Source organism: Zea mays, chromosome 5 (assembly GCF_902167145.1).
Source record: "Zea mays cultivar B73 chromosome 5, Zm-B73-REFERENCE-NAM-5.0, whole genome shotgun sequence".
NCBI lineage: Eukaryota > Viridiplantae > Streptophyta > Magnoliopsida > Poales > Poaceae > Zea > Zea mays.
This window is the reverse complement of record NC_050100.1, coordinates 12,638,578-12,652,417: the sequence shown is the minus strand read 5'-3', so window position 1 is coordinate 12,652,417 and position 13,840 is coordinate 12,638,578. Positions and strand designations below refer to the sequence as shown.

Below are 13,840 nucleotides of genomic sequence, written 5' to 3'. Positions count from 1 at the left end.
ATTTGATTTACAAAAACAAACCAAGTGGTGGCAAAGAGTGATCCAAATATGCCAAATTATAAGCAAAAACAATTTGGTCTTCAAATGCATTGATGTTGCACTTCTTTTGTTGCTTTTTGATGTGTTGGCATAAATCACCAAAAAGGGGGAGATTGAAAGGAAAATGTGCCCTTGGGCAATTTCTATAAGTATTTTGGTGATTAGGTGCCTAACACATATTAATTGAGTCCTCATGTGCTAAATGTGTGAAAATTGCAAATCAAGGTACAAGGTATGTTTATAGACTTAGTACATTGTTGTTGAGTACTAACATGCTTATCTAAGTGCTAGAAACAGTGCCGAGAAGAAAAGAAACGAATTGGAAAAGAGTTCGCTGTGTACAGCCAACTCCAGCTCGGCCTGGCACACCGGACTGTTCGGTGGTGCACCGGACAGTGTCCGGTGCCCCAGGCTGGACGACGGTGAACCAGTTGCTCTTGGGAAACGACGGAGTTGTACGACTATAATTCACCGGACTGTCCGGTGGTGCACCGGACTGTCCGGTGAGTCATCCGCGACGAACTCGTCGCTCTCGGAAAAAGAAAAGGCGATATGACTATAATTCATCGGACTGTCCGGTGAGCCAACTACGCCAGCGTCAACGGTCGTCCACACGATCAGCGCGCGACACGTGGCTCGCTCCAACGGTCGACTGAGCGCACCGGACTGTCCGATGTGCACCGAACAGTGTCCGGTGCGCCAACTAGCCCCGAGGAGCAACGGTCGGCTGCGCCCGATATGGAAGGAGATTGCGCACCGGACATGAACAGTGGCTGTCCGGTGGTGCACCGGACTGTCCGGTGCACCACTCGACAAAAGGCAAGGATGGCCTTCCAAATTGATCTCCAACGGCTTCTAGCTGCCTTGGGGCTATAAAAGGGACCTCTAGGCGCATGGAGCAGTACACCAAGCTGTCAAGAAACATCCTAAGACTTCTAGACTCTGCCTCCACGCATTTGATTCGTTGTGTTAGTGATTTGAGCTCCATTTGAGTTGCAAACTCTGTGTGTTGTGTTTCAAGCTCAAGTCTTGACTTGTGTGCATGGTTGTGCTGCGGCTTTGAGTCTTGCGTGTGTTGCTCTCCCATCCTTACTCATGTGCCTTCTTTGTGATCATAACTTTGTAAGGGCGAGAGGCTCCAAATTGTGGAGATTCCTCGCAAACGGGAAAACACTCTAAAGGAAAAGACCGTGGTATTCAAGTTGATCATCGGATCACTTGAAAGGGGTTGAGTGCAACCCTCGTCCATTGGGACGCCACAACGTGGAAGTAGGCAAGTGTTACTTGGCCGAACCACGGGATAAAAATCACGTGTCTCTTGTGTTGCTTTATCTATGATTGTTGTGTTCAAGAGAACTCGCTTCAAAGCTACTTAGTCGTACCAACACTTTAATAACCAAGTTGTGGCTATTTAGTGTTTGATTTTACAGGATCACCTATTCACCCCCCCCCCCTCTCTAGGTGCTCTCAATTGCCAAGGCGTGAAATGAAGACCTTTGAGTGGTTTGTTTTCAAAAACCCACTCAAAGTTCCAAATGCTGACCTCCAAAGCACGATATGATGACAAGATGTTGATCTCCAAAGCATCAAATGAGGACCTCTGAGAAGACTGTTTTTACTGAGTCACTCAAAATTTAGGAGCAACACTCAATGGGAGCACCTCGGGCGCGCCCATTGTCAGAATGCAAACCATACTACAAACTCACGAGCTGGACTTAGGATCTTTGGGCTGATTATTTCAAAATCATCTCAAAGATCGGGGGCTTGTGGGGGACAAATATCCCCCGGGTCCACTAGAAGGTAAGAAGGCCCCACGAAAGGCTTTAGGCCTGTTATCTCGCTAGGCCATTCCTTCGTGGGCCAGGGGAGGACTACTGGTGGAATGGGTCGACGTAAGAATTGAAGGAAGCAGGCTCAGGCCCAAGTAGCTTGAGCGCTATCTGAAGCATCTGCTCGACTTTCCCGCGCGCAGCGCCCTAGAACATCGGAATGGTTTAGAGGTGAATCGACAAGATTATAGGAAGACAAGTCCAGTCGGTTCACTATAGTTTAGGTACTCGTTATCATCCTATACGCATGTAGTGCCCCACGGTCGATTATATAAGGCCTAGGGGGTACCCCATCATTTCCATCGATCAACCATCTACTCAACTCATTAGCCTTTCTCCATACAGGAGACTTCCCTTGTAACCTACCACATAAAGATCCACGCTAGGAAGTAGGGTGTTACGCATCTCAAAGCGGCCTGAACCTGTAGAAAATCGTGTATCGCCTCTCGTGCATCTCGCACGAACCATTGAGTTACAGTCCACGATACCATCCTACCCAAAAGCACCACGAGGGGTAACCCCGGGTGTGCGGTCGGGCTCCAAACACTGATAGGTAGCAAATATTGGACAAGAGAGAACATGTCATGCTCACACCCACTATACTCGATGGATATAGCGTGACATCAAAATTTGTTATACTCATAACCTAATAGGATTTTTATCCATTGGGTACCTGTACCCATTGAGATCTCTACGCGTTGTAGCTACCCCATCCTCAGCTTCGCGTGTTGCACTCATCCCACTTATGTCGAACGACGACTTGACTAGCACGTCTATCGTCGCCCAGCATGGCCGAGTAGGACAATACTAAATTTACTTATCACATTGAATATTTAAATACTAGTTAAAAGTATTGAATATAGTCTAATTACAAAAAACTAATTATACAGTAAAATTAGTTCATGGTTCGTACATATAATGCTACAGCATGCCATCAGCCAGTCACGCTGCCCTCAGTCTTGTTCGAGTCTTAATATGGTGTACGACTAGGCTACCGACGACTCAACCAGTCATGTTGTCCTAGGTCTTGTTCTCAGCATATCCACTATCGAGCTCGCCTCTACATGTACCGACCTGATTCATATGACCACTAAGGAGAGCCGTGTGTAGAAGAGACAGACCTACATATGAGTAGGGGTGGTAATGGACAATGGCGGATTTAGAAATGAGTTAAAGGGGGGGCTGACTTTCTAGTGACGAGTGGCAGAGACAATACAAGCTTCTTTTTTCTTCATTTTTTCTAATGGGACTACAAAATTAATCGAGAAGTTTATATGAGCTGTTCAGATCTGAATTCTGAGCAAGGATAACCATAAGAGGGAATTGTATAGATGAGTTCAAGTTGGATTTAAAGGCGGATCAGTTAAAATTCATAGAAAAAAATCTAAAATTCCTCTACTTGGCATCTCATCAAATTTCCCCATATATTTGAATATTTCCTAATCCATTTGTTTGCATGATGCATCGTTATGCGAAACAAGAAAAAACTATGTTCAAGCTGCGGATAACCACAACAGCTTAGCAACTAAAAAGAATGATAATTAACCAAAAAACACTTCATGTTAGGCATGAGCACATGTCATATTTGTTTACCATAAATTATTGCTGCATAATCGAAGTCATACCCATTCGTAGTATCATGAGAATTGAGAAGGCATGAGTATCATGAAGTACCTTTGGATAGATGCCATGTTTGTTTTCAGGACAGTTCTTGCTCAAATGCCCTTGCTGATTGTAGATAAAGCAGCTTGCAAAATTCGTACCCCCTGCACGTAGAAACCACATAAGCGATGATAACACGGCTAGTAGGCATAGAGCACCCGGAATGTCTACAATGAGTGCGTGAGGATTACCATTCTCAATGGGCTTGGGGCACTTGGAAAGAGAGTGTCCAGATTCACCGCAGTTATAGCAAAATTTCTTTCAAATGGACTGCTCAATGAGCTCCGGCTGGACAACGACGGTGAATGATACAGCCACCCAGTCGGGCGTCGGCGGTGCTCCGGGGCTCCTGGCGTCGGGCCGTCGGCGTTGGCCGTCGGGGCGTCGGGCCATGGGTCGGTGGGCGCCTAGACGATGGCGCGGTGGCCGGTGGGTGCTGCCGACGCCGTGCTGCCGGTGCTGGGTCTAGGTGGTTGTGGCTCCTTGGCGGCAGCTGGTTTAGGGTAGACGCGGGGCTGGGAATCACGACACGAGGCAGAGCTGGCACAGAATCGCGATGGACCTATTCCTCGCGTTACTGGGCCGCGACCGGGGCTGCAGCCCCGGTCGAAAATCCGCCCCTGGTAATGGATCTCCTTCATAAAATGGTAAGGTCCTAAATAAATTTTAGTTCAAAATTGAATAAAAATAGGGTCCGGTTCTAATCCGATTCGATCCTTAAATCCTATAGTGTAAAATTTAGAGTCTATTATCACCCACACATATGAGCCCTACGTTTGATATAGGACATATTTGATTACACATGTTTGAAACATGTGGGTAGTTACTTAGGCTAAACATTATAGTCAAAATATCTAAGGTTAGCTAGCTAATCAGTAGTCTGATTTATAAGACATACTCCGTTCATATGATTTAATCATTTTAGGTTTATCCTAAGTTAAATACTATCAACTTTGATCGGTTATACTGAGTATTTCATTAGATTTTACGACATAAAAGTAAAGTTACTAAGTTCATCATGACTTAAATTACCATAATATGTCATCCTTTTAGTTTAAAATAATTTAATCATATTATTGATCAAAGTTTAAATATTTTGACTTTGGACAACTCAAAACGACTAAATCATGTGGATGTAGGGAGTAGTTTAATATGGTATGATCTTCTAAATTATAATTAGACGATTCATTTATATTATATTGTGTTATATTATATTATTGAGGGCTATAAATTTTAATTATTGGATAGTGCATTTAATTACACCTAGAGAATAAGCTTTTTGAATCTTTATCTCTTGCAGGTATACTGAATGTAGTAGTATAAAATTTGTATTACAATAGTTAATGAATGTTAGCCAAATTATTGATCGAAGTTTATAAAGTTTGACTGTTGACATATACAAAATGCTTTATAAACTAGACCACAGGAGTAATTAGGTAGCAAGTAGTTACAAATTTGGCTAAAAATTATTGGCCAATACACTAGAGCTAATAGCATCAAACATGCCCTTAGTCACAGAGACGCGAGACCCAACGTAGTTCAAACACAGAGTACACTACACCCCAGTACGGTTGGGATTCGTTCGTAAAGATGGTGCATCCATAATTCTATATTCCTGAACGATTGCGAATTGTTATGGTAATGATGAGTTCATGTAAAATGACACAAGCGGCAGATGATATAACTGGATAACAGAATAGCCCCGTAGCCGTAGATGATAACATCAGAAGAACCAGTTTCCTATGCGACGAAAAACAGAAGGACCACGCGATTCAATGCTGCGGATGCTTCAACAAACCATTAAGTAAAGAATGGTGATGTCTAATATTCACAAACATCAGCTAACTGCCTAACCCTACACCAGAGGCAATTGCAAGTTTGCAACCCTTTTACCTACAAGTGTACACAAATCTACGTAGTAACCAGGAAGAAAACCCTATGCCTGATGAAGAACACCCAAAGAATACAAAAACATAGCAATGCTGCCTACCAACCCTATGTACTACAGAGATACTAAACTAACACGCCCACATAATTCTATTCTGGAACCAGTAGCGTAAATCATGATGATCTGCAAAGCGTGTATACCCATTAATTAGTGTCAGCCTTAAATACTGAGTGTTGGGAAGCTTGATCATTACCCTTGTACAAGAGAGAAACTTACCAACTATATCAATAGTACAATCAGATGGCTGGGGGAGATGAAGATTCAAATGAAGCCCGCAGTGGTCTGTTAACGAATGGGTGCTCCAAAAGTTGTGATGCAGAAGGCCGGCTCTCAGGATCAACTCTTACACATTGGCCAATGAAATCTTGTGCCTCCTTCGACAGGTAGCAGGGAATAGTAGGCTGTTCCCCTCTTCCAATCATGAAGAAAGCATTTGTCTACAGGTAACAAAGCAACATTAGGCTGTCTCCAGAGTGTGCATATGCATATGGCCATGCAAAACATAGTTTTTGCACTATAGACTGCACTGTTCACAGTGTAGAATTTGAAATAAAAGGCGCCATAGGCAGTGAGATAGAGTCTATTGGCCTTATATAGACATGGAGACGAATACTGGGCAAACTAGGTTATAGCTTCAAGGAGAAGCATATTATGTATAATGATCTCATGCACTAGCAAAGGTGCTATATTCTCAGTTCTCACACAAAGTGGTCAAATCAAGGAAAATCCTTGACTGAGACAGAAGCAAGTCCATCTTCGTAGGAGTACAAGAGATACAAGCTTGCAAGGAAAACAAATTTATATGACTTTTCCAATAGAGTTTATTTGACAAAAAAGGGGCCTTAAAAGACAGAAAAGACAGGAAACTTTTGACATTCTAGTGTTAATTTATTGCTAGTCTAATAGAGGAATACCTTTTTCCTTTTCACCATAATTTATAGACTCTTCTCAACCAAATGTTCAACATTCTAGACATTAGATAAGGCCAGCACAGTCGACAACATCTAAAAAAACTCGACCTGCAGGGGATAAGACAGCCCCGGGGCATTATATGAAGAAGACCTTCTCACGCAGGTCGAGAAACCCCCAGAACCCTTGCCCCACCCATACACAGCGGCACCGTAGCCCACGTGAGAAACGACCGTGACCGGGCCTTAGACCTGTGCTTTGGTGTGGGACAGGCGAGAGGATTTTTTTAACCACAACCTGAAATTCGCTCCCACAGGGAGTCGAACACAGGACCTGAGGAGTGCTACTTAGACCACCTAACCAACTCGGTTAGAGGCCCTTTCGTGGTCAACAACAACTAGACTTCCAGATATTTGAGAGGTATAAATAAATCAATGTACTTAACTGTAATATGAAAAATCAAAACATGACATACCCACTCAATATTAGGAAATGGTATTTGCCGGGTTAGCATTTCCAACACGGTGCAGCCAAGGCTCCATATATCAGCTGAAGGCCCATACATCTTTTTAGGATTAATAACCTGAAAATGACAAGGTATGTTCCAGGCAAGAGATACACAAGTATTATCTTGTGAAAAATAACATTGAAATAGATAATTTTCAATACAAAGAATAATAGTCACACAAAAGTAATAAGAATGTTAAGGGGCTATTGCGGATTTTCCATTGGTTTCTTGTCTTTTGCAAGAATGTCACTCAGAAGTTAAACTGTAACTTTTACCTCAGGTGCCATCCAGTAAACACTTCCTTTGCATGACCTTAGCATATTGATTTTTGACATCTGAAAGTTGAACAAGAAAACTACAACCATAAGACAATTTGACACTGAGAACATGGAAATAATGAGCAGAAAGACAAAGGGTAACCTCCTTTGCCAATCCAAAATCTGCAAGCTTTACAGATCCATTTGCATGCACCAATATATTGGCACACTTGATATCTCTGCATATGAAGCAATTGTTTCAGCTGAAGAGTGAAGAAAATATTGAGTCAAATGGAAGATCATGCAGATATATCTATGCCCCACAAAAGTAATGAACACCAATAAGAAAGATAATGCACTACCTTTACTATTTCACAATTATCACTACCAAATTTTAAAATCATCCAGGATGCACAGCTTTATTTATTTTTGAAACATAAGGGAAAACATAACCTCCAACCTCCATCACCCTACAGTGTAGGGCTGCATGGCACACTCATAAAAGGTGGACCAGGGCAATAGATAGTTCTAGAAGTATAGATGGGAAAATAGATTTGTTTCCCTGAATATGCAATTAACAACAGAATAACACATGAGCTAAAAAAACATCTTTTCCTCCCCCCATGTTACTCTTTGTTGGACATAAGATTTATAAAACAAGCTGTTACCACTACAGCATTGAAGTTTGAAAACATTAAATTATACACCAAAAATATTAGTGGATGGACAGCTTTGTACCTGTGGACCACATTTCTCTCATGCAGGTAAACCAATCCGTTAAGAATCTGCCTTGTGTATGCAGAGACTTGTGATTCTCGTAGTTTATACTTTTGATAGAGGGATGAAAGAGATCCTTGTGTGACAAGCTCAATAAAAATATAGAGTTTGGATTCTTCCTGCATTGGAACATAAACAGATCACATGAGTTCATCAATATTACTAAGACCTGCATATAAAAGAGGGTGCAAATGGCATAATAATCAGTTAAATTCAGTAATCTCTTAACTAAATGAATAAACAGGCAATATTAAAAGAAAAGCCGAGTACCTTGTCAGTTCCATAATACTGGACTATATTTTCATGTTCAAACTGACCGAGGAGTGCAATTTCCTGAAAAATACAAAACTCAAAGTTGGAGCTGGAGACAAGCAGTGACCAATGTAGCCTAACCGACAACATATGATATTGTAAGATTAATCAGCAGCTATAACCTGCTCAAGTGCAACAATAGATTGTTGTGCGTTGCTTCCTTGGTCAAGCAAAGATACTTCCTTCACAGCGAAAAAAGCACCCTCACTGCAGATTCATTGGCATAAGTTTACAATTTTCTAGTGGGGCAACAAAAAGAAGAGCACACTTTACACTATTCCAAGTGGTGTTTGACTTAAATTCTTTAATCAGGTATTCAGGTGAAAAGACGTCCTCAATATCACTCCTAAGAATCTTTTTTAGGTGAAACAAACATTCAATTTGTAAAGTATTTTTGTGAAAGAAAATCATCCATTTATCGACATTTTTTCTCAAACATGTAGGCAACTGTGTATCATTAAGAAGAGAGTAGAAACGATGCATGGAGAGGAAGAGTAGAAACTCTTAGCGCGCGCGCACACACATCCCTACTAGGAATTATATTTATTGATAATCAGTTACTACATCTTCAAAAGGTTGAGATTTCCAACTACAAAGATCCTTTTCAAGACAAATTACCATGAAGTTTACTGGAGCATTACTTGGAAATCAATAGATAAAGATCTGTTGTGAGAGTACTTGTTACCATACAAATCCAATGGTGCCATAAGTTCATAACTATGAAAAACCATGCAAATTATAAATAGCAGTATCGGCATTTATTCAGAAAAACAATAAATCAAGTTACCAACATATGACAAATGTGGTGACTATTGATTGAGACAGGACAGACCAAGGGGCGACACTCTGCCTATTTTGATATGTCGGTCAGTGCATTCTTAGTGCTTTGCGCATAAAAGAGGTTACTAAAGAATCTATTGTTAACCACACCTTCGTCTTTTTAATGTGCCAGTTTGAAGTGTGCTCTCTATAAATAAAAAATATTCATTCCACAATGTGAAAACTTTGTGACCCATATTCCAATTTCCTTGCCAAGCTATGAAACCTTAGTTCGATTCACTACATATATACTAAATAAATTGCGAAAATATAGCGTCCTCTTCACTACCTAAAACATTACTGGAAGAAAACTCAGGCGCCAGATGGAAGAGCTGTTCAAGCTTGTTACAAAGGGCTATTTGGACTAAGTTTGAATAACAGGACAACTTATAAATATGCCATATTAGACCAAAGGATGTCGTATATTTTGCGGTGTCTGATGAGTAACAAAGTAACTATGCAAACAATTTGAGCTCAAAGTAATATTCAAAAGCACTGGCACTTACTCACTGATCCCCTCGTACACCATCCCAAATGAGCCGCTTCCCAGAAGAGCACCACGCATCCATGACTTAATCTTACGCTTGAACTTGCCATTCGGTGAGATGATGAACATGGCCTCCGTGGTTGTACTGGACGCATCATCATCATTTGTCGTTGACAATGAAGAAGTTCCAGTGAGCCCCTCGAAGGTCTCTCCTATCCTCAACTCTTTCAGCTCGCCCTCCACAGCTGCCACCCCATCCTCAGCCTCACTCTCTTCCTCTGTGTCCGAATTGCAACGAGTGTCCAAACGCTCTCCCGGTTCACTTCCCTGTTCCCTGGGAGCAAACGACTGCACAATGTCCCAAGCGGACCTAGTCATGTCATCGTCAACGAAGGACCTCCTCACCGGCGGAGGAGCGAGTGCACCAATTGGCGGAGGCGGGGAGAGTAAAGGCGGCCGTGCACCCCGTATCCCTACCTCCCCGCCTCCCCTCCTTGGCGAAGGCAGGGGCAAACCCCCGACGGGAGCCGCAACAGCAACGGCAGGGGCAGCCTTGGGTGACTCCTCGGGCGCCGCAACAGTAGCAGGAATGGGGGCAGGGACGAAGCGAGTCGGCTGAACATCAGGCGCCGAGACCACACGCGCAATTGGCGAGGGTTCGTCGGCGGGTGTGGACGGGTCGGGGTGGGAGCGCGGGAGGAGGTCGGAGTTAGACCGCGACTTGCGCGCCTCCCAGGCCGCGACGGGGATGGCGAAATCCTCGGGCCCCGAGAGCCCCAGGCTGCGGCAGAGTTCGTCGACCTCCCCCTCTACGCTCCCGCTGATCCGGAGGTCCGCTCCGGGGGCAACGTCTAGGGAGCGCGAAGGCTGGAGCCCCGGGCCCGGCGAACGCTGCTGATCCGCGGAGGACGAGGACGACCACGACGCGGCCACCGACACGGACGCCCCCGCGCCCGCCTCGTAGTCGACGCGCTTCACCGCGTTGCGGCGATCCAACCGCGGGCTCCGTCCGCGGCTCCCGCTCCCACTCCCGCTCCCGCCGCCGCCGCGGCTGCTGGAGTCCATGGAGGCGTCCGCCCCGCCGCGGCGGCGGCCGGAGGAGGAGGAGGGCGAGGGCGAGCCGGAGGAGGAGGACTGCTTACGGTTCCACGAGAACATCTGGATCCATACGAGGAGCGCAGCCCACACCTAGAACCAGAGCTCCATGCGAGCGCGTCAGAGCTCGGACTCGATTTCGCACTCGCTGTTGCGCCGCAGCATCGGGGAAGGATTTGGGGAGGAGCTCGGCTGCTTGCGGGAAGGGCTATGGCGTGTGCCGTACTGCCGTGGCGTAGTGGTGGGAAGTGAAAATTCCCTTTGCTACAATATACACATGAGGTTGCCTGCAGTTACGCATGGCCCAGTGGAAGGGACATGGAGGCAAGCGGCTGGCTGATCCTTGGGTGGGTTTAAGGAAGTGGCGGACGACTGTCCAGACGCGGGTTGACTACGACGACCAAGAGGTGGAGCATTAAAGAAGGGGGTCGAGCCGGACCCACTTAGGGCCCGGGCGTCAGTGGAAGAACACACAGTAAATGGCTGCCGTTGGCGTGGATGTGAGGTCAGTGTGCTGCCTGCCTGATCCTCCGCGCGGTCGAGTGTCAACGGCTATGGCGCGCACGGCGCACGGTTGCCGGTGAGGCAGGCAAGAACACTTGGAAGGAGCTGGCTGCCTGGCTCCGGCCTCCGGTACTGCGAATCTGCGATAGCACAGCAGACGCTACTCCGAATCCAACAAAGCCTTTGGATCGGAAAGCAGCACGTGGGGATTTTGGTTGAACAGGTGGCCTTAGACGTTTATCCATCATATTTCTCATCTTATCTTGTGTTTCGAACTAAACTCTGAGTTTATAATATAAGCATTGTTTCATATGATCATCTGTACGATCTGCTGGAGACAATCTTAAGGTCGAAAGTCTGCTAATTGTTACTATTTGCTATTAAGGAGGAAATCAGCTAATATCAATTTATTTGTGGCGCTATTAGATAAGCTATTATTGCAGCCATGTTTTGATCCTCCAGCTACTAATAGTTTATAGGGCTTAGTTTGATAAACCAATCAATAGGTTTTATGAGTTTGACAATTAGGATTTGTTTGGATTCACTAGCTGCTAACAGTTGGCAAGCTAATAGATCATAAGTACTGTTGGTAGATATTAGCTACTTTGATTTAACTAGTGCAATAGTTATTAGTTAGTCTGCTAGAGACCTCTCAAAACACCTCATTCAATTGGGTTGTACATGTCCTAAGAGAATGTATGGTACAACTCTGGTCTCTGAACCATTAGATCATAAATACAGTTAAAAAATAATAATTATAGAAAGTCATAAATAGACAAACTCTTTGTAGATAGTCCATTTCTTAATTTTTTTACTTAATTTTATAGAGATCTGTCATACGTCTTAATTAATGGGGTCCTATATGTCATAGGTAATATTGATTGGGAAACTTTCGCATGTAATATTGATTGGAGAACGGACCTGTCGCTGGCTGTGTTTCGTGCGCGAGAGACCGCCTGACGTTCTGCCTTCTCCGGCGTGGCCCGTACACTACGTACACATGCGTTTGTTTACGCGCTCGACAGCGACGCGCATGTGTTCCCGGCCCACCTGCGGAGGCGCCACGGCGATGCTGGCGCGATGCGCGAGCATCATGTTCGCGACAGCGCACGCCTCCCATGCATCCGGGCACCCGGCTCACTGTCTGTCTGAGTTGCTCGGAGTGAATTCTGGTGTGACGCGGGTGGCAGCTAGCACCGAGGTGACCGCACGTGGCAAGTCCATTGGCTCTCTGGAGTTGTTTACTCATGTGACGTTCCTGTCAGAGCCAGCTCTAAACACTCCTGTGACTGAGCGACGGTACGTCGTTTACCTCAACTAGCATAGTATGTTTATACTCGATCTTAGCTGGCCTTTGTGTGTATGCGAGGAGAGATCCAGATTGTATTGCTGTTCACAGCAGTGACTCCGGCGATGGTAAAGCTCCAGAGCCACCTAAGGGCTGAGGCCACTTCGCACTGTCAGAAATTCGGGTTACAATGGCACGCTCTTAAAAGAAATTCATGTTACAAATTCTCTTAACTGTGCTGTCGAACATTTTCTAGTGAACGACCTTAGCATGGTCGAGCGTAGATTTTGTCTAAGCGTTAATATCTCTACCGTAAAATAAACTATACATCCTAGATTTTAGATCTATCAACTAATCTGTAAATAAGCTATGAAAAGGTAAATCACATAACCAAAGGTAATGCTATAGATGTCAGATGTGGAAGCTTAATTGAGATGGAGATGCAAACTCTCAATGATGCGACGTTATTCTTTATCAAGGTATTAAGAAGCGCATAAGCTTCTTACTAATCCTTGTTGGAGCTCCACGCGAGGGCCAAACTCTCGGTCAGGGGTGTGGACTTTCTCCATGCACAAGTGGTGTTCCGCTTCTGGCGTCTCTCGGATGCAGTCTACCGTCTCCACTATCGACTTCCAAGTAAAACATCGTGGACCTTATTTTCTCGAGCACTGTGGCAGGCGCACTAAAAACACAGTTGGTGTGATCTCACTAGATACAGCCCCTCTCGGTACAATACAACGACGTGCGCGAGCGCCGATAGATACAATAGTGCGGGCAAGTACCAAGGTTTTGAGTGTGTCTAACCTCATTTCTAATCAACTAGGCATGATTTAGAGTAAGCGCTATAATAGAGGACTAATTGTAACCTTTCCGGTGCACAAGACAATGAACGGTAAACTGCCCGGTGCACCAAACAGCCTCTAACGGCTCCCGGCGCCAACGGCTAGTTGGCACACCGGACCGTTTGATGGCACACTAGACTGTCCAGTGCCCGTCCGCGCAGATGGAAGACGCCAATCAAATCCCGGACTGGGGGCACGTGGAATTTGTCCAGTGGACGGTCTAATGCGCCTCCGCAGAGAGCAATTTTTTAGCGGTTTCCAAAAGGAAGGTGCAACTGAAAGGGAAATGTGCTCTTGGGCCATTTCTAAGTGTTTTGGTGATTTAGTGTCCAACACAAGTGCCTAAGTGTAAAATGGTGGACAAAGTGCAAATCAAGGATAAATGTATGTTTTTCAGACTTAGTACATTGTTTTAGAGACTAATGTATTGTGTCTAAGTGCTGAAAACAGGAAAAATCCGATTGGAAAGGTCTTGGCTCGAGCAGCCAAGAATCTGCTCAGTCTGGGAGCACCGGACTGTCCGGTGCGCCAGGCTGGCTTGAGCAAAGTGGCTGCTCTCGGGAC

The 13,840-nt window shown here is 44.8% G+C and overlaps 1 protein-coding gene across 1 annotated transcript; it reads right to left on the bottom strand.

Annotated features, from left to right (window-relative positions):
* Positions 1 to 5,306: 5,306 nt before the first annotated feature.
* Positions 5,307 to 10,785, bottom strand: LOC103625964 (mitogen-activated protein kinase kinase kinase 1-like). The gene is made up of 9 exons (NM_001301613.2): positions 9,567 to 10,785; positions 8,364 to 8,448; positions 8,200 to 8,262; positions 7,891 to 8,048; positions 7,316 to 7,391; positions 7,171 to 7,230; positions 6,863 to 6,970; positions 5,695 to 5,915; positions 5,307 to 5,601 (listed from the first exon to the last, which is right to left on the bottom strand). Exons 1-8 carry the CDS (start codon positions 10,703 to 10,705, stop codon positions 5,715 to 5,717), a joined length of 1,890 nt encoding a protein of 629 aa, NP_001288542.1. The 5' UTR covers positions 10,706 to 10,785; the 3' UTR covers positions 5,307 to 5,601; positions 5,695 to 5,714.
* Positions 10,786 to 13,840: the final 3,055 nt, after the last annotated feature.

Excerpts from the sequence above, each read along its gene's own strand:
- LOC103625964 (NM_001301613.2), bottom strand. The coding sequence starts at position 10,705 with ATGTTCTCGTGGAACCGTAAGCAGTCCTCCTCCTCCGGCTCGCCCTCG. Across the intron at positions 8,449-9,566 it reads GTGTACGAGGGGATCAGTGA|TGAGGGTGCTTTTTTCGCTG; the intron begins GTAAGTGCCAGT and ends ATGAATCTGCAG. Across the intron at positions 7,392-7,890 it reads GAGAGAAATGTGGTCCACAG|AGATATCAAGTGTGCCAATA; the intron begins GTACAAAGCTGT and ends CTTCATATGCAG.